Source organism: Nothoprocta perdicaria, unplaced genomic scaffold, assembly GCF_003342845.1.
Source record: "Nothoprocta perdicaria isolate Ctin4 unplaced genomic scaffold, notPer1 scaffold_247, whole genome shotgun sequence".
NCBI lineage: Eukaryota > Metazoa > Chordata > Aves > Tinamiformes > Tinamidae > Nothoprocta > Nothoprocta perdicaria.
Window position 1 is genome coordinate 349,386 of NW_020455474.1, and position 17,517 is coordinate 366,902.

General features: G+C 50.2%; 2 protein-coding genes across 3 annotated transcripts in view; both read left to right on the plus strand.

The window, feature by feature from the left end:
- The first annotated feature begins 152 nt into the window (after nucleotides 1-152).
- EEF1AKMT2 (EEF1A lysine methyltransferase 2) lies at nucleotides 153-7,321 on the plus strand. Of its 2 annotated transcripts, none has more exons than XM_026039939.1 (5): nucleotides 153-279; nucleotides 758-872; nucleotides 4,254-4,361; nucleotides 5,191-5,407; nucleotides 6,038-7,321. In XM_026039939.1, exons 2-5 carry the CDS (start codon nucleotides 795-797, stop codon nucleotides 6,163-6,165), a joined length of 531 nt encoding a protein of 176 aa, XP_025895724.1. In that variant the 5' UTR covers nucleotides 153-279; nucleotides 758-794; the 3' UTR covers nucleotides 6,166-7,321. The 2 variants fall into 2 exon arrangements, with proteins under 2 accessions (XP_025895724.1, XP_025895725.1); XM_026039940.1 differs by lacking the exon at nucleotides 153-279 and adding an exon at nucleotides 654-672.
- A 5,140-nt stretch (nucleotides 7,322-12,461) lies between these two features.
- Nucleotides 12,462-17,517, plus strand: part of FAM53B (family with sequence similarity 53 member B) — an 18,342-nt gene continuing 13,286 nt past the window's right edge. The window contains exon 1 of the mRNA XM_026039953.1: nucleotides 12,462-12,545. Coding sequence (XP_025895738.1) covers nucleotides 12,462-12,545 — 84 coding nt within the window. The remainder of the gene's footprint in view (nucleotides 12,546-17,517) is intronic.

Consider the following 17,517-nt stretch of genomic DNA (forward strand, 5'->3'; position numbering starts at 1 on the left):
CGGCCGCTTCCGGGCGGCGCGGCCGACATGGCGGCGGCGGGGCCGGCCTGCGGGGAGGCGGCGTTCAGCCCCTCGGCGCTCGGCACCCGCGAGCAGTGAGCGGCGGGAGGCACCGGGACCGCGACCGGGATTGGGACCGGGATTGGGATTGGGATCGGGATCGGCGGGGAGCGGGCCGCCCCGCGTGCGGCGCTAACTGCGCTTCTCCCGCAGCTGGGAGGCCGCGTACGAGAGGGAGCTGCGGAGCTTCCGCGGCGGCGGCGGCGCCGGCGAGGTGTGGTGAGTGCGAGCGAGCGAGCGAGCGGCCCTGCCGCGCCCCGCGCCCAGCCCAGCCCAGCCGCGCGCGGCCSGGCCGCGGGGACACCCGGTCCCTGGCCTCGTTCCCGCTGCCCAGGTTCTCCCGGGCCCGGTTCCCCAGCGGATYGCTAAGCCGTGCCAGGCGGACACGGGCCACGCTACCAATAATACCCATTTTGAATTGTTTTTAATTGCTGAGCCTTAGTGTGGTAAGGCAAGCTCCCGGGACCTTTTCCTTCCTCCCTCCCTTTCTTTCCCAAGGACTTTACTCTCAGTGAACTTGTGAACTTAAACAAAGCAAACCTGGAACACGATCCATGTCACCTGTTTCCCAGTGGCTTCGGTAACCAGGTTGTTCAGTAACCAGTTGCCCAGGTGCTTAACAAAAGCCTGAGAGAAGGAGTCATGAAAGTTGCTGGCTCTTTGCTGTCTTGGTCACTCGAGTCCCTGTTTTTAACAGGTTTGGAGAAGAAAGCGTCGTCCGCTTGATTCGATGGATGGAAAAACGCAGGATCCCCCGTGACAGTCCTGTGCTGGACATCGGCTCTGGGAACGGAGTCATGCTGGTGGAGCTGGTTGGTATATTGCACAGCTTGTGCTTTCCATACGGAATCRAGGCTCAGAACAGAGCAGTCTCAATGCTGTTGTCACGAGCAGGACGTAATCACCCCTTACCCGATGAGTCCTGGATATCTAACTCWATAAACCAGCAGTGCCATGAGGGCTTTCTGGAAATCCAGACCTAGCCAACAGAAATATTTTGCTATACCAAATTAAAATATCTGTTTGTTTTATTTTATTTTTAACTACTTTTAAACTTAACTTATTAGCATTTCCCAGCTTGGCAGCATTTTTGGTTTCTAAAACTTTTTTAAAAAGCTTAAAATCAATGTTTGACCACCTTTAAGCTGGTATTTCAGGTAGCCAGCCTGAATATCTTAATTTAACTTTATTTTTCTGTTTTCACACATTTAAAATGTTTTTTTTTTTCTTTTTTTCTTCCTGTTGCCGTGCAAAACACCCACAGGTAAGGAAATGAAGTTGCTTAACACACAAAGTACTTTGTGTGCAAAACCAGACCCTCTCCCCATGCTCAGTTTTGATAAAGATACKCAACCACTTACGGAAAAAGTGGTTAAAAAAATTCACTTATGTAAATGTGTTAAAAACGTGATAACCCTTATTTTCAAAAAGTTTCCACTTCTGTCAGGGTGCAAACCRTGTTTTCAAGGGTGATAAGCTTGTCATTACCCAGTGGTAGAGGTACTTTAGGAGGTGCAGGGATCCTTTTCTCTTTTTATTTGCCTCCTCTGATGTAATATTACGGAGAGTTGCTAAAGAAAGCAGCTGTCAAACTGTAACAGATTATGTTATGCTATACTCTCTGTTAGCCTCATAGATACTACAGAAGTTGAAAAGGATGCATGTCAGAGTCAGGTTTATGATGGAAATACTGTTGGGATGTTTTTAGCATGAACTTTGATTCAAAACAAACAAGTTTAAAGCCTTTACAGGGMTTGTCTGCGACAACCTGCAGTACATGGGAAGTTTTATCCTCAAAAGTAGAATCTGTCATCTCRTTAAGAGGAATTGATGACTTAATAATTAGCTTTTTTTTTTCCTTTTTAAAAAAAGCAATACTAACTCTGTCACTGTTGAAAAATCTAATAGAAAAATCTATTTATAAGGCCTTAATTTTCTCTTGGCAGCAGTTACAAATCTGCAATTGATTTTCTTCTGTAACAGCAAAACAACAGCCTGTTAGTCCTTAAAAACTGTTAYACTGCCTTAAATTATCTGTTACACTGTGAGATCTTCAGACGATCTGATCTTCAGTGAGCCGAGAGATCTTCAGTGCAATTCCTGTCTGAGAAGTGACTTGAAAAATTACGTGTTCCTCATCTCAAAGTGATTCAAGGTCTCAGCTGATGTAAAAGATCTTGTGTTTGTGTTTGACAGCTTCCAGGTTTTGAAAATAGGTTTGTTTTGTCAAGCTTGTCAGCTGCAGGAGAGCAGTTGTGTTTTCGGGAGCTCGGATTGATGATGGAGACGGCAGTACCAAGAGGGGAGTCGGTTGTAGTTGTGCAGGCTGTGAAGGAGCCTGTCCCAGGCTGGTGCCTGGCAAACTCCTCGGCACAGGAGGAACCTCCACAGAGCAAGGCTAATACTGCCATGCCTGGGCCCAATATTCCTCTAATAGTAAAGGGTATCAAATAGGAGTATACTGAGAAAGTTGCTCTTAATTGCAGCTAGGTTTGGAGGAGGCATTTTCAGTTCTAATGGGGAACACTGCAGTAGGAGGAGGCAAAATAGCTGACTGACCACAGGTAATAAGTGGCACCCCTTGCAGTTTTCACATGTGCAGTAGATCATGCTCCTACCCTGCAGAATTAGGCAGTCTAGTTGGGATGAGTGATTATTTTTTTTTCCTTACAAAAATGCCAGCTCCTCTAAGAAAATATTGCTGCTATGTGCAGCTCTGACTTTCTCCTTTTCTGAGGAGTGTGGGAGCCAAAACAAAAGAAAGAATCTCCTGAAGTGAAAGGAATTCACCACCAGTGAGAGGAATTCCCCTGCCAACACCAAAGGCTCTATCCTGGTGCAGTGCTAAGGACACTGCAAGCTGCTTTCTGCCTTTTTACCCTTAGGTGCTTTTTCAAGAAGTGGCAGCAGAGTGCTTGTTAATACCAGCCTCAGGATCGGACTCGGATTCCAGGATTCAGGCATTTTTTAGGGAGCAATCTCTCTGTGTCCATGGGCAGCAGCAGTCAGGCAGTACGAGTTCAGCAGCACTAAACAGTGTTTTTCTTTGGAGACTGAAGGAGTGAATGGAAACTCCCTGAAGTGATTCAAGCTCTTCCTTTCCAAACCCAGGGAGCTGTTGTGGGATCTTCCACCCTCTAGCTCGGGCATCTCGGGGAGCTTGGCTCTCTCTCGGAGCTCTGCAGAGGGACGTGGGCTGAGCAATCTGCTGTTCTTGCGATGCAAACAGCACAGGCTTTGTGTTTAGCTGCAATTAGCCCTCAATTAACAACAGCTGGCTAGCGCTGTGCTCACACAGATGGAAGGGCTGCTGGAGAAGGAAAGACTCTTTAGGAAAAGCCCCTGCAGTGTTCCTTGCTGTGAAGGTATCAGCATTCGGAAAAGCAGAGATGCCGYTGATGGTTTCTGTGCTGCTTGAAATCCCTGTATTGATCAGAAAGAAACCAAAAAATCCAACACACYTCCCTCCCCGCCCCTGCTGCCTGAGCTGCCCAGAGGTCAGACCCCTTGCCCTTGGGTGATACCCAAATCAGGTAGGAYCTAATTGCCTGATTTCTTTGCCCTGACTCATCAATATCCAGCTCGGGGTGGGACTGACTGAGCATCTCTGTATACTCTCCTGTGTCACCTATCTAYGGAAATTACAGCACAAACCTTGTTGCATTCACATAGTTGTATTCAATTAGATATTAACATCAATAGTTAGGAAAGCATAAGTTTTTGCAGCATTTTTCCTTTACTGATCAAATTATTATTTTTTGGGCTCATGTTTTAGCTTACAAATGAAATAACTGCTCATATGAATGTTACACACTTACTGAAGAGGGTTTCTTCTTACTTTGAAGCACCTGGCATTGGCAAGTGATCTCACCACTGAAAATTCCTGGTTTCTGGGTTGCTTTCGGTGCAGAAGCCAAGTCCCCTCCAGTGTGTGACTTTTCACAGTTCTCAGTTTTCTACAAAATGGAAATAAATTAACTTTCAGTTAACAATTCTCTTGATGAAGTATCAGACAGGATGGAGTCATTTCGGCTCATTTCCCCAGCTGTTTCACTCCTGTGGTGATAACRGGAATAAAAATGAGCAAAAGCAGGGGGTGGCTTTTAAGAGGTGCCATGGGTTATAATATAGGGGAGACGCTTGTTGAATATAGTTTGCTAGCTCACTGATTAAGGTTCTCTCCTTCTCTCCAGGCAAAATCAGGTTACACCGATCTCACTGGGATCGATTACTCGCCTTCTGCAATACAACTTTCAGAACAAGTGAAAGAGAAAGAAGGGATGTCTAACATTAAATTTCAGGTAAGTGCCGAGAGAAACTGTATTAAAGAAATAGAAAGCAGTGGAAACCAAGGTTAAAGGAGCTACTAGCTATTCAAGTGTCTTCACTGTAATGTATTAAGAATGCCTTTTATGTGTATTTTAAACCTCAAGGGAGGACTCTAGCCAAAGCCTGTTAATATATCTCCATTTACAAGAAGATCTCTCRGTCTATTTATTTTTCTGTTCACAACAGCCATTGGGGCTAAAAAGCTTCCCCTGCTTCTGGGAGGGAGCAGAATAAAGGGTTGTCAYTTGACAAGTTCTGTGACTTGTTTGGTACATCCTGCATTTCAGTTTTGAGATAGAAGAYTAAACTTTTAACTGAAAGGGTCTGCACCAGTAGCTGTGTCACGGACAGGCTGAGGGAATTCACGCTGAGCCCCCCCGGCTCTGCTGTGTTGTTTTCTGTACCCGTGTGATGTCTCCTTTCTTACAGGTTGGTTGTAAGGTCTCTGTGATGGGCACTGCCTTTTGCTGTGTATTTGTGTAGTGCCTGGCACACTGGTAGTGCCAAGCAACCGGGGAGCCAACTATAAGTAAGGACTGAAAGAATGAACTTTGAATATGCTAGCTTGAGCTTTACATGGACAGATGTATACCCAGGCTTTACAGCAAGTAGGTTATTTGTAATCCACAGAGGAAAAAGAAGCTAACATGGCACTGTAATGCAAAAAGCTTTTGAGTTGCCTCTCTTAAACACACCTGTTGCCAGGTGGGAGGCTTTGTGTTCCACAGCATTGGTTTGTATTCAAGATTCAGGAGCTCCTGAGTATAAGATTGTTTTCACAGATAGAGGCGTCTGGTTTAGGTAGAAGACTTCCTGGCCCCATCAGCTGGACTATCAGGATTTGAGATTTGCATCGACAAGGGGACRTTCGATGCTGTAAGCCTGAATCCTGAGGATGCAGTTGGGAAGAGGAAACAGTACGTGAGATCTCTCTGCAACGTATTGAAGCCAGGAGGCTTCTTCCTCATAACATCCTGTAACTGGACCAAGGAGGAGCTGCTGAGTGAGTTTGGAGAAGGTAAGAAGGTCAAAAATTGCAGCTTTTTTATTTACCAGTGCCAGCATGTCAGGGGAGCACAGGTTGTGGTGTTCTTTGAAAAACAGCAATTTCAAGCTGGCAACACTTGGAGAGGAGGGAATTCTGCACCCAAGTTTTGTTTTGTTTTTCTGGTCCTCCACTAGCAGGCAGATCATCCTCCCAGTTCATTTTGAAAGCAAGGTAGCCTTGTTTCTCCTGTTTGGGAAAGCTGACAAGTCTGGACTGTGATGTTCTAGGTGATTTGCCCAGTGACCCTTCTGATCCGCTCTGAAGGGCTTTTCTAACATGCTGCTCAGCTCATGAATCTCATGCTTGAAACTCAAGAGTGTGCATCTAATACAACCCTTCTGCAGAGCTAAAAATGCTGGCAAGTGATCATCTTTTCTGTCCTTAATTTGTGTGATTCAGCCAGCTAAGACTTTTATTATCCATGGAAGAGWTTCAGCTGCACAAAGCAGCAGTGCAGTCTAACAATACAGTCCTGCAGACTTACAAAGTAACTGACTTGCAAGTTTTCCAAACCAATAAGGAATGGTTTGCAAAGGGTTATCCAAGAGGAGAATAAAATGACTTCCTTCTAATAAAAGCATTTTAATTTCTGTCTGGCAGGATTTGAAATTCTGGAGGAGCTGCCAACACCCAAGTTTTGCTTTGGAGGAAGAATTGGAAACACTGTAACAGCGTTGGTTTTCCAGAGGAAAAAAGTGGGACCGTGCATCTTGGACAAATTAAATTAGTTGAGAGAAGAAAAGCCTGAACTTTAAAGAAAACCTGACAGAAAACCTCAGACACATGTGTAAATAAATGCTCTTTGAGTGCACAGTAAAACCCTGTGTGGAACTCCAAGGGACTGTAAAACGTTGCCCTAGAAACATTTCAACTTTGCATAACTTGCCTGTAAATTTTGTCCTTGCTACAACCTTATTTGGTTTGGGAAGCTGCAAGTATGTAAGTGAGAGGAAAATCAGGCATTCTGATTTTTATGATTAATACAACCGAATGATTTTTGCATTTGGAACGTCCAGCTTATGTGTTTTTTAACTTTTATTTTGGCAACTGGGACTCATAGAAGTAAATGTGTTTTACAAAGCAAAAATCTCTTTTCTCTATTGTGAAGTGTAGCAGGAACAAGCTTTTGAGATGCAAGTGCTTGATTTTTTTTTTTCCCCCTCCCTTAGGTAAATATGAGTGCAACAGTATTATCCAAAACCAATATTTAGTTAAGTAAAGACGGAAATGAATATAAAAGCTGTAGCACTTGCAAAACAGAACCAGTTAGTGGGTTAGGTTTGGGTTTTCAGAAGCTCTCAGCCTCTGCATAGTTCTGTTTCTGCTGAACGGGCCTCCCTCTGTGGGAAAAGAGTTGAGCTGTTGAGTGCTTTTAAAAATCTCGCTTGCCTGGATGTGCCCATGCTTTGCCAGCTCTTTCCACTGCGTCCAGAAATACATAAAGGTGTGATGTTATAATTTCACTGGTAGGTGACACATGCCCCTTTCATTATTAATTTGCCATATAGAAGTATCTCGAGAGCCAGTATCGAACATCTGCTTTTCTACTAATTTTTTTTTCAGATTTTTGGATTTTAGCTGCATAAATCCAAAAGAATCTAAACCATAACTATCCTCTCTATTATTTTTTACTTCTGTGTGTGATCCTTTTTAAATTTATTTTCTTCAGTTTTTCTGGATTGCAGAAGCTCTCTACTGCTTGCAAGGAAGGAAAATATTTCTTTATGCCTTGAGGCACATTTACAGATGACAATAAATAAGCACGATTTTTTGGGGCAGCCATGAGATCCACATTAGGAAATCAGTTTTCTTTTCATGGCAGAAGACGGTGTTTGCTCAGAGAACTGCTCCTCATAGTTTCCAGTCTAAGCAGCGCTCAGGAGATCTTTAAGGGTCCAGAAACACTTCCAGCACTTCCCCATGGTAGGAAATTGGGCAAAACCGATTTGCCCGGTGGGGGATCCCCCCGTGTGATGAGTCTGATGTCCTCAAGGTGGCAATCCGAAGTTCTCCATCTTTCTGCACACCAGGATAATRCTGGTTGCTTTGGAGGAAGAGCCCAGCCTTAGTGGTGAGGAGCCCGGGCCCAGTGAGTAGTTCTTTGCATATTTCCTCAGGCTCATTTTCATAATTTGAGTKCCAAAACAAAGATCCTTTTATCATCTCCTTAACTACTGTAGTACGAAGCACAGCATCTGCCCCGTCTGCCTCCAACAGGAATGCTGTTAAATGTAAGTGACAGTTCAGATAAGCTCTATTTTTGATGGAGATGACATTTTTGTAACAAAACTGGGATCTAGCAGGGTTAATGCAGGCAAATTTTATTGGTAAGTACTCTGGCAGCATGTGTTTGGGGCATCTGTTTTATTCCTGTTTGGAATTTTTGCCAACAAAGGCATGATATGGATTTAATCATGGAATGAGAATAAAGTAATGGCTGTCCTGGATTTTCTTTTAACCATCTAAGGAGAATTTAACTATAGGTTCACGCTGCATAGGATAGATAGGTTTCAGGGCAAATGTTGCTTGCTTTTCCAAAAAGGATTGCTTGTATTTTTGATTTTGTTTTTAGGTAACTACTTTTCTGCCACTTTTAAAATTAAAAATAACCTTCCTAAAATAATTAAATATGAATCTTAACACCCAAAATCATATAAAATACGTCATGCAAGTTGCAAAGAAAACATGGTTCTTGGGCCCTGCCTTTGGGCTCCAGTCATAAGGTGGGTACACAGATAAATTAATGTCACATCTAAAATACTGTCGTCTTGTCCGAAGATACCACAGGCCTATAGTTATTAGATTATAAAGTTATACTAGGCCGTTGCGGCTAGTAAAATTAACATCTTCCAAGGATCTCTACAGTGGACGAGCCTGCACACTTTCAGATGTTTTCATTTTCTTCCCTGCTAAAGAAAAGCTTGATTTACTCTCATGGTGAGTGGAATGGCTACCCCGCTGCTCCAGCTACTGCCCTGCAGTATTTTATAGGAATGAGACACTTCTAGATGGAGCAAGAAGAGTGTTGGCTGAGCTAACTTAGGGTTAGTACATGTCCCAGCTCAGTAAAAGGCTCCTCTTTGCACGGGCGAAGGAGGCAGTTAACCCAAACTGCTCACTCTACCCTTGGATTTGCAACCAAGCGTGCAAGGAGCTGGGCCGGCACCGGCCCGGGGACTGCTTTTACCTAAATACGTCTTTTTGAGTAGCTTTCTCACATTCAGCACACCTTGCTCTTCTTCATCGCTGGTYTTCCTAAGGCACTAGCACGTTCCAAGAAAGCTCTGAAAGTTCTGTAGCCATTGCAAGGAAAATCCATGTATATATAGTCTGCTATGTCCGTTCTATAGTGTTCCAAGGTAGCTAGCTAAAGCCTGCCAAAAATTATGTTACTTCATACCAGACAAAAACTTTCAAGTATGGTATTTAGCCAACATCCAGCAAAATTTTCAGCGTTTTGGCACTCGCTGCTTTCCTAATCTTGGCATACGGAACGGCAGTGAACAACGCCTTGCTGCAGCAATAACAGCATTATTTTATAAGCCCTCTGAGCACTTGAACCTATCAAATCGTCTTCAGTAAAATATATGGAAAGCACATAGGAAAGAAAGGGGCCAGGGCCTTGCATGGCCATAAGAGACTTACCTTTGCGTTCCCACTGCCTGCTCTGGGATGAGAGGAGAGGAAGACGGAGCTGGATGAAGGGTTGGCACAGACGGATACGGAGAGGCTGGGAACATGTTGAGTGTGAATTGAGCCTCGTGCCCAGCCTTTGATTCGGGGACAGTTAATGGGTACCTTGGATTTTCGGTGAAAGGATGAAATGTTATAACCTTGGGACAGAGGAGAAGCAGTAACGCTGGCAGGTTTAATTTGCCACCGCTAAGGGCAAAGGCAGCTCCTGGCTTAATTTCCGTCTGGTGGGTAACAGGAGAGCAGAATTTAATTTGAATTAAACTAGAAATTGCGGCTGGGCAAGCGAGCAAGGTAGCCTGTAAGGTCTGGGTAAAAGCAAGTGCCCAACCACAGCTAACAACACATGTGAGGGAGCAGAAACRAACCTCGTGGTTCGTGTTCATGGGGAGCATCTCCCATCAAGCAGGGAGATTCCCCTCTTCAAGAGGGGAAGATTTTGTGCTTATTGAGAGAGGCCAGTGGGGCTGCGAACTGAAACCCTTCAGTTCTGCACGGAGAGTTGCCGCCGTGGTGGGATAAGGCCACATCCATCCTGGAACACTGACCAAGAAAGGACAAGATGCCGTGAGGAACCCTCAGCTTTTCCCCAATGCTTCCCCTAAAGGCAGGCTGGTGTCTTGGGGAGCAGAAATGAGGCTCTTTCCTCACATTGGCCGTTGCCGGCCACAACTTGCACTGATACATATGGATCAGATCRTCTCTAAACCTTCTCTTCTCCGGGCTAAACAGGCCCAACTCGGGCTGTCCTCATAAAAGAGATGCTCCTGTCCCTCCATCATCCCTGTCGCTCTCCGCTGGACCCTCTCTAGGAGCTCCATGTCCCCCTTGTCCTGGGGAGCCCAGAACCTCACACAGCCACCTCAGACGCAARCGTGTGGGACGGTGATAAGGGCCTTGGGTGTGGGCAGAGTTCAGGATGGGCTTTCACGCACACCCAGCGCCCGCAGCCGCCTCATGTGCCTCGAAAGAGAAGGGATGAGAGCTAAAAACTGCTATTTTTGCGGGTTTTTGAAGTAAGGTGGGAAGCAACCACTGTCTTAGCTCTTGGAGACCGACCCTGCCCACACGAGGCCTCCTCAGGCCCCCACAGAGTCCATGACACTGCACGTTCTGTTACTGCAACAGTCTGTGGGGAAAACACAAAGCACCTTTTCAGGCTTGATTCCCGAGGTTCTGGAAAAGCAGTTCCTGGCRTTTTGTCTTTATGGTGCCCGTGTGAGCTGGGGCAGGAGGGCAGGCGTCCGCCTGCGCCCCAGGAGCCGCCCGCAGGACCCCTTGACACCCCCGGGTTCCTCTTTCCCCGCTCCCAGCCCCTCGGGCCGGCTTTGCCCGTGCGGAGCAGGACCCGCTCCAGCAGACACTTCRTAGAGCCATGATGGCTGGAAAACACCTTGAAGACCACGGAGCCCAACCGCAGCCCGTCCCTGCCTGCTACACCGCGGCCCCAGGCGCCTCAKCCGCGCAACGGGAGCTGCTCCTCGCTCAAACTTCACATTTTTCTCCTTGTGCTTCCTCTCCTCTATTTACTGGAGACTGACGCTCGTCCTCCACACGGACCCAACGCGCGGTCCCAGCCGGGCAGGACATTTTAGGCCGGGCCGAACCCCCCCTTTTCCCTCGGACCCCCGTCCCGCCTTGCGGTGCGGCGGCGCGGGCGGCTGACACGGGGGTCCCCGCGCGTGTCCCCCGCGGGGCGGCCGCCGCCAGGAGTCACGCCGTGTCCCCTCCCACGCGCGCGCGTGGCGGCGCCGCAGGTGCCGGGGGCCGGGCCCGGCTCAGGAAGTGACACGCGCATTTCCTCCCGCGGCAGCTCCGCGGCGGCGGCACCGTAAGCGCGGCGCGGGGCGGAGGGGCCGCGGCCCCGCGCGCGGGGGCGGCTCTGCCGCCGGGGGAACGGGGGGTCGCGGGGCGCGGAGGGGCCCGCGGGGCCCGGGAGCGGCCGCTCCTGACAGCGCCCGCGGCGGGATCGCGCGTCCCGGCGGGAGCGCAGCGCGGAGCAGCCCCCCCGGGGCAGCGGGAAAGCCGCATCCCGAGCCCGCAGCCAGGACCTGCCCCGGGCTCCTGCGCTCTGCCGCTTCCAAGGGGGAAATTCCACYCTCCGTGTGACAGTGAGGGCCCCCTCGAAACCTCCCCATCTGCAGGATAGACCTGGAACGGGTGGGATATTCCTGCGGGATCCACCCTGGGATGCAGGCAGGGTCTCCAGGACCCGCGCGGGTTGTTTTTGTGGAGAGCAAAGGGCCTTTGCAAGGGAAGCGAGGGCTGGAGGCGCCGGCTGCGCCGGGGAGCAGGGTGAGGCTGCCCGGCCCCCGGTTGATTCCRATGGATGAGATCCAGGTTTTTATGCACGGATATCAAGCGGGCTGTGAGGCGGATCGTGCCTGCGTTTCAGGCTGGTTTCAGGAACGGGTGCACGCATGCAGGAGTGTGTACACATGTAAATATGTAAACACGCGCCAGGGCGAATCCTGAATTCCACTTAAGTTAATTATAACTGCAATTATTTTTCTTAGCATTTAAGGTCTGCTTTGGTTTCGGCAAAACTATTTGCAGAGCGGGACCGGCAGCTTTTTGCGGGCAGAGCGTTTCGGGGCAGAGCAGGCGTGAGGGGCTGCATCCCGAGGCCGGAGTCGGGGCAGTTCGGCCGTTCCGTCATTCCCGGGCACCGTCCGAGCTCCCGCTCGGCACTGCGGCCTTTGCGGCCGCTCCTCCTTATCGTTCCTGCCCGCCTTGCAGTGCTGTTTGTGGGCCAAGGAAGAGAAGCGCTGTGGGATACGGTTCGTGCTTTCCTTGCTTCTCCATCCGGGTGTTGGGAAGCAGCTGGGGCTTTGCGGAGGAAAATGCCCCTGGGAGAAGAGCCCGTGTTGGTTCCAGGGCCGGCGGTGTCCCGGGGGGCTGCAAGGCGGCTCCTCGAGCGGTGCAGCCTGCCCCGCGGCGCCTTCCTCCCTCCAGGCGCGAGGAGGAGGAAGAGGAAGCGGGTCTGGTGCCCTGGGGAAGCGGAGCGGCGGAGAGGGGCCGGAGCGAGGGCGCTGGTGTCCTCCCCGCCACACATCAGGGCTGCCTCCTTCCCTGGGCCGCGGCTTTTCCTTTCCGCATCCCGGGTTCAGGGATGCACCCGGTTCTGCTCCTGTTCCCTCCCCTGCCTCAGCTCTCCCAGCCTCTGTGGGAAGTAACGCGGGATGAATGGGGCCCRTGGGGAGTTTTTCCGCTTGGGGCAGGCGGGAAGGAGGCTGTGGGTGGCACGAGTGCTAACGTAACCTGACTGAAACCACCGTGATGTTGCTCTGGATAATCCCACGGGGATAATCCCACTGGATAATCCCGGGGGATGCCACGAAATCCCTGCGARCGGACGTCGCCCGCCCCGTCCTGTCCCATCGCGCTCTTCTCCRCAGCCATTCAAGAGAATATGGTTCGGCATTCGGGAAAGGACAAGCTTTAATACTGTTAACTGGATGCCAAAAGCTACTGCCGTGTGCGAGTGTCGGAGATCTGGTACAATTATGAAGATTCAGAAAGCGTTAAAAATATCTGCGTTTGGTTTTTGTGGCATTTCCATTAGTAAAGAAAAGATAATCCGCGTATTGGAGTATCAGCTGCATTATAATTGAAATCTAATGCAACAGAGGATACTTTCTGTGATGAAAGGATGCTGCTTAACAAAGATTTACAGTAACTGATAACTTTATTTAAAAACRAAGTCACCCGCATTTTCCCTTGCACGTGGTTTATGTTGCGGGTAGAAAATTGCTTTTCCCAGGGAGGTTTTGGATGAATTGTTATTATTGGATGCAGGTCGAGAAGGGCAGAGGCTGCATAAATTGCAAACATTTTTCCAGCTTCCTGCCTGAAAGGAGGCAGGAATGACCCGGAGCYGGGACGTGGCGCTGCCTCCCGCTGCCGGGGATTTGGGAGAGCTTGGAGCTGCCCCCCGGCCTGTGCTAGGGCAGCACCCACGTCTGGAATAAATGTGGGTACCCRGAATGCAGCAGAAGATGCGAAAAACTGCTCTTGAACTGGCTCTGTTCAGAGCTGGGAGTTTCGGATCTCGCTGAAGACACTAACGCTCAGTCCCATCGGTGCATGTGCACGTGGAGACTGGATCGATTCCTATTGAAGCGAGACTTTTGGAAGAGCCTCTGTGTGAAAGCTTCGTGGTGGTTGAGAAGCCACCAGAACTGCTGGTAAACCAGGAACTGCCTCACAAAACCTGCGCTTGTCCCATAGCCCCATCCGTGTAGTTTGTGCTCCGCGTGTCGCCAGCCAGGCACCCCAACCTGAAGGAACTTGAAAGCATCTCCTGCCTCGTGGCTGCAGCTCCTGTCACCCCACAGCACCGAGCAGGCTGGATTCCTCGAGCCCTTCACCCACCAGCGTGTTCGAGTCTCTCAGTTATTCCTGGGTGCTTTTCCAAACCTGAACCACACGTCCAAACCGTAATCAGAACTGGATGCTGGTGCAAAAGCCATCTCGAATGAGGGCGGCTCTTCCGAGCAGACCTGGTGTCCCCACTTYGGGGCATCCCTTTGCCTCGCGGTTAAAAGCCCTTTGCTTCTGTGTCACCCAGGGGCTCCTGTCCCCATCTACTGCTCTGCCAGACCTGAGGCTCTTCCAAACTTACACATTTGGGTTCTTCCAGGTTGCTGCCAGAAATATTACTCAGCATCAGGCAAAACTGTAGCTTGTGCAGGTCCCCGTTCATGTGTCCCCATCGAGTGTCCCCTCAGCGCTGGCACTTTCGCTGTGGGTCCGTTTGAGACGTCTCAGCTGAAAGGCTATCAATGTCTGTCTTCTATTTTTGTGCCTTTTAATCAAGCCTTTCCTTGTTGTTTTTACCAGCACTCCCTTTCTCCAGCCAAAGCTCGATCTCAGCACAAAGATATTAAGTTAGATGCGATCTATTTTTATGTTGTTGTTAATTATGTGGCCTGACTTCAAGTCCTTAAGTTGCAAACTGCATCTTGTGGGATATATTTCCTTTCGTCCAGGATCATCAGTTTGCTGTCTGAAAAAACAGCTTTTCTTCTTGGAACTCCCCCAGTGCTGCGTGACACCTTGAAAAACCATTTCTAATGGTTCAGGAGGCTTTTTGGCACCCTTTCCTGAAAGTCTAAGGTGTAAATTATTTGGAGCTGTTGTTTTAGAAAGGCCTATATTTAGTGCCTTCTGTTTAATGTCATCCCAGGTTACTCTCCAGCACAAATAGGACTATATCATTGTACACTCTTCTCGGTGCAGAACAAGCCCAGCATTGACCATTTCTCCTTTTTTTTTTTTTTTTTTTTTGCATTATTACTAGTGTGGGGCCTTTCTCTGTCACTATGGACCAGTACCATTAGTAGGAGTTTTATTGTTCTTAATGACTTCAGCCCCCCTAAATATTGTTTTTGCATCCCTGTTCACCCAATCTTTATTTCTTTTTTGGCAGGGTGTCATTTTTTTCTTCTTGGTGTTGTTTTTTGGTGTTCTCCTACTCCCTTCTCCATAAGATCCCATTACTCAGCTCTTACAGACCTCAATAATCCATAGGATTCAGGTCCCTGTGTGGAGCTTCCCATCTCCACAGGCGCTCAGAGCTTGGGTTCCCTTCCCAATTTTTCCGCCTTGGAGTGGGCAGGAAGTTTGACCCTTTCTGAAGGGTCCTGAGCCAACCTYGGCTCGGCCCGAGCCATTCCAAAAGAAAATATATATAMTATATATATATAAGAATATATATAAAAGAATAGATAAACATTTTTTCCCCTAATATTTTGCAAGTGGGCTGAGAGGTCAGTGCTTTTATTTGTGCTGAGTTCTCATGGGCTCTTTTTGCACCGCCGGCTCTCCTTGTGCGCTCCAGCTGCCACGGGCATCTCGGGTGCACGGAGCGCCCCGTGTGTGGCAGGGGGTGCCCCGGGCAGGGGGTACCCCAAGCAGGGGGTGCCCCGGGCAGCTGAACCGAGCGCGGGGAGCTGCAGGCGCCGCAGGAGCTGCCTGCGGGAGCCCCTCGCGCAGCGCGGGCGCGTGCCGCTCTGCCTCTACGTGCTGCTGGCACCTCGCGCGAGCCGAGGGCGCCTTTCAGCAACAGCTCCTGCGTTATTGCAGCTTCCTGACAGGTTAAAGGCGCCAGTGGAGACGTGCGTCCGAGCTCGGCATGAATAGCGCCCTGGAACTGCTGTCAGGAGCGTGTAGGTGCTGCCGGGCTTTGATTTCCCCGGGTAAACACAGCGCGTGGGCGTTTGCTCCGGTTTCCCCCTCCCAGAGAAAGAGGCTTCACTGGAGCGGAGCCGAAGCGCCCGCGCCTGCTCCCGGGCACAAACCGAGGCTCCTCTGTGGGATCCTGCCAGGGATTTGGGGTCAGGAATGGCCTCCCGCGTGCCCAGCCTCGTCCTCGCAGAGCCTGCCGTGCTGGCCTGCTCCCTGCGGGGTGCAGTTCCGAGGTTTCTTTCCTGGCTTTTCTTTTTTTTCCTTTCCTGGCTTTTTTCGTTTTTTTTTTCCTGATATTTAGGAAGATCTTCTAAATTCAAGTGCAGGATTTCCCAGATCTCACTCATCCGGAGCCCACTTGCTTCCTCTTTGGTGGCTGGGCATGGCGGGGCTCTATTAATCATCTCTGAGGCTCAGATATTTCAAGCTGTGTGTGGGGAAAAACACAGGAAGAAACAAGAAGTCGTGTGGGTTTTGTCTCCCTTTACCAGACCGGAGCACTCTGAGTGGTGATTAAAAGCAAACCTGGGCTCCACTGACTTGTGCAGCATCCCTGGTTGCAAAGATTGAGCAGCGAAAACAGTTCCCAGTTCAGCAGTTCCTCGTTTTTTGGGGCTGTGGCCAACACTCGCAAYGTCTCACGGACCATTTCAAACTCCTGGGATAAATCTCACAACTGGAAGAAAGGAAAAGGTAGAGGTGGTTGCTCGGACCGGGCTGCCGCTCGTTCTTCAGCTGCTCTTCCCCAGGGCCAGCCCCGGCTCTGGCYGGCTGGACCTGCTCAGAACCATTTCCCAAATAAAAAGCAGTCCCATGAGGGGATGAAGCTCTTACTACGGGTTGGTTTGAGGGGCACGTGCCACTTTTAGGGTCGTTTTTGTGGCTAAGGTGCCCTTGAGGACATCTCTTGGTGGCCAAGCAGCAGCAGGAGCTCTTGCAAAAGCCACGTTGAGCGTTACTGCCTTGCGTGCATTCAGACTCAGACCAAGCTAGGAAGGCACTGCAGCCTTCTTGCTTCTAAGACTGGAGGCCCTGGAATAACTTCTCCCTTTTGACACAGCATTGCCATGAGAAACCCTGCTGTGCCCGAGCTCTGGGGAGGTTTTGCTGTTGGAAGTCAAGGCCGTTGCCTCATAATCCTCTTGACCGGTTAACAAGTGCATTTTCCAAGAGTMCAGACTTATCCTCAGGCCTGGAGGGATGCTCTGCATTCACTGRAGGTTTTCAGCTCCTCAATGAAATCAGTGCCCATTGGTTAAATGGGAGAGTGGCAAGCGGAGCAAGGCTGTTTAGGAGAAAGGGAGCAGATGGCACGGGRTTGTTGGACCTTGCCGCAGCAGGCAAATTATTGCCCGAGCGGGAGAACAAGCCCGTGCTTAGCTCTCTGCAAGTAATGCACCTTGAAGCTCATAACAAAATAAGTCCGCAAATAAGACAAAAGCAGCCCTTAGTAGATGGAAAGTCCTGGYGAAGAGCTAGCCGTGCAATGAGGAGCCCCAGTTTAGCCCTGGAGTATCTTGCCGGTGTCTCGTGTTGGGGCTCGGGGCTCAGCAGCAGGGTCCCCCGTGTTGTCCTCAATCCACGCGGGCCGGGGGTGACCGCCCCGGACGAGACGAGCGGGATTTGCACCTTGGGTCCCGCAAGTGGCGTTTCTGTTTGCATGGAGTGCGAGGCAGCGACGCAGCGGATGGGAACAGGATGAGAGGGGCGGTTTGGGCAGAAACACGGGTGTTTTTGCTAGCGAGGCTGCGGAGCGGGAGGGCCGGRGCTGCCGCGCGGCGCCCGCGCTCAGGCCCCGTGGCGCGGTCGCTCCTTCCCGCGCGTTCCCCAGTCCCGTCCCTGCCTCTGGCTCCTGACCCTGCCCAAGGGGTAGACGGGGTGCGGGGGCACCCAAGGTGACACCTGAAGGGGACGCCCGGCAGAGCTCCGGCCCACAGGCCCAGGCTCAGGACAGGACCTGGCACAAAGGCCGGTGGCTCCCGATGGCTTTGGGCACCCTSAAAGCAGCGCTGGGTGCGCGGGAGCATGAGCAACATGTCGTGTCCCCAAGAAATCCCCCTTTGGGGCAGCCACCCGGGAGGGCACCTGGCTAAAGACTCTACCAAAGACCCAACTACCGACTCTAACCTCTAAAACTTGTTCTTCTTTCCCTTAGGCGCAGGGCGACAGGAGGCTCCYGCCGCGCGGGCGCCCATGGG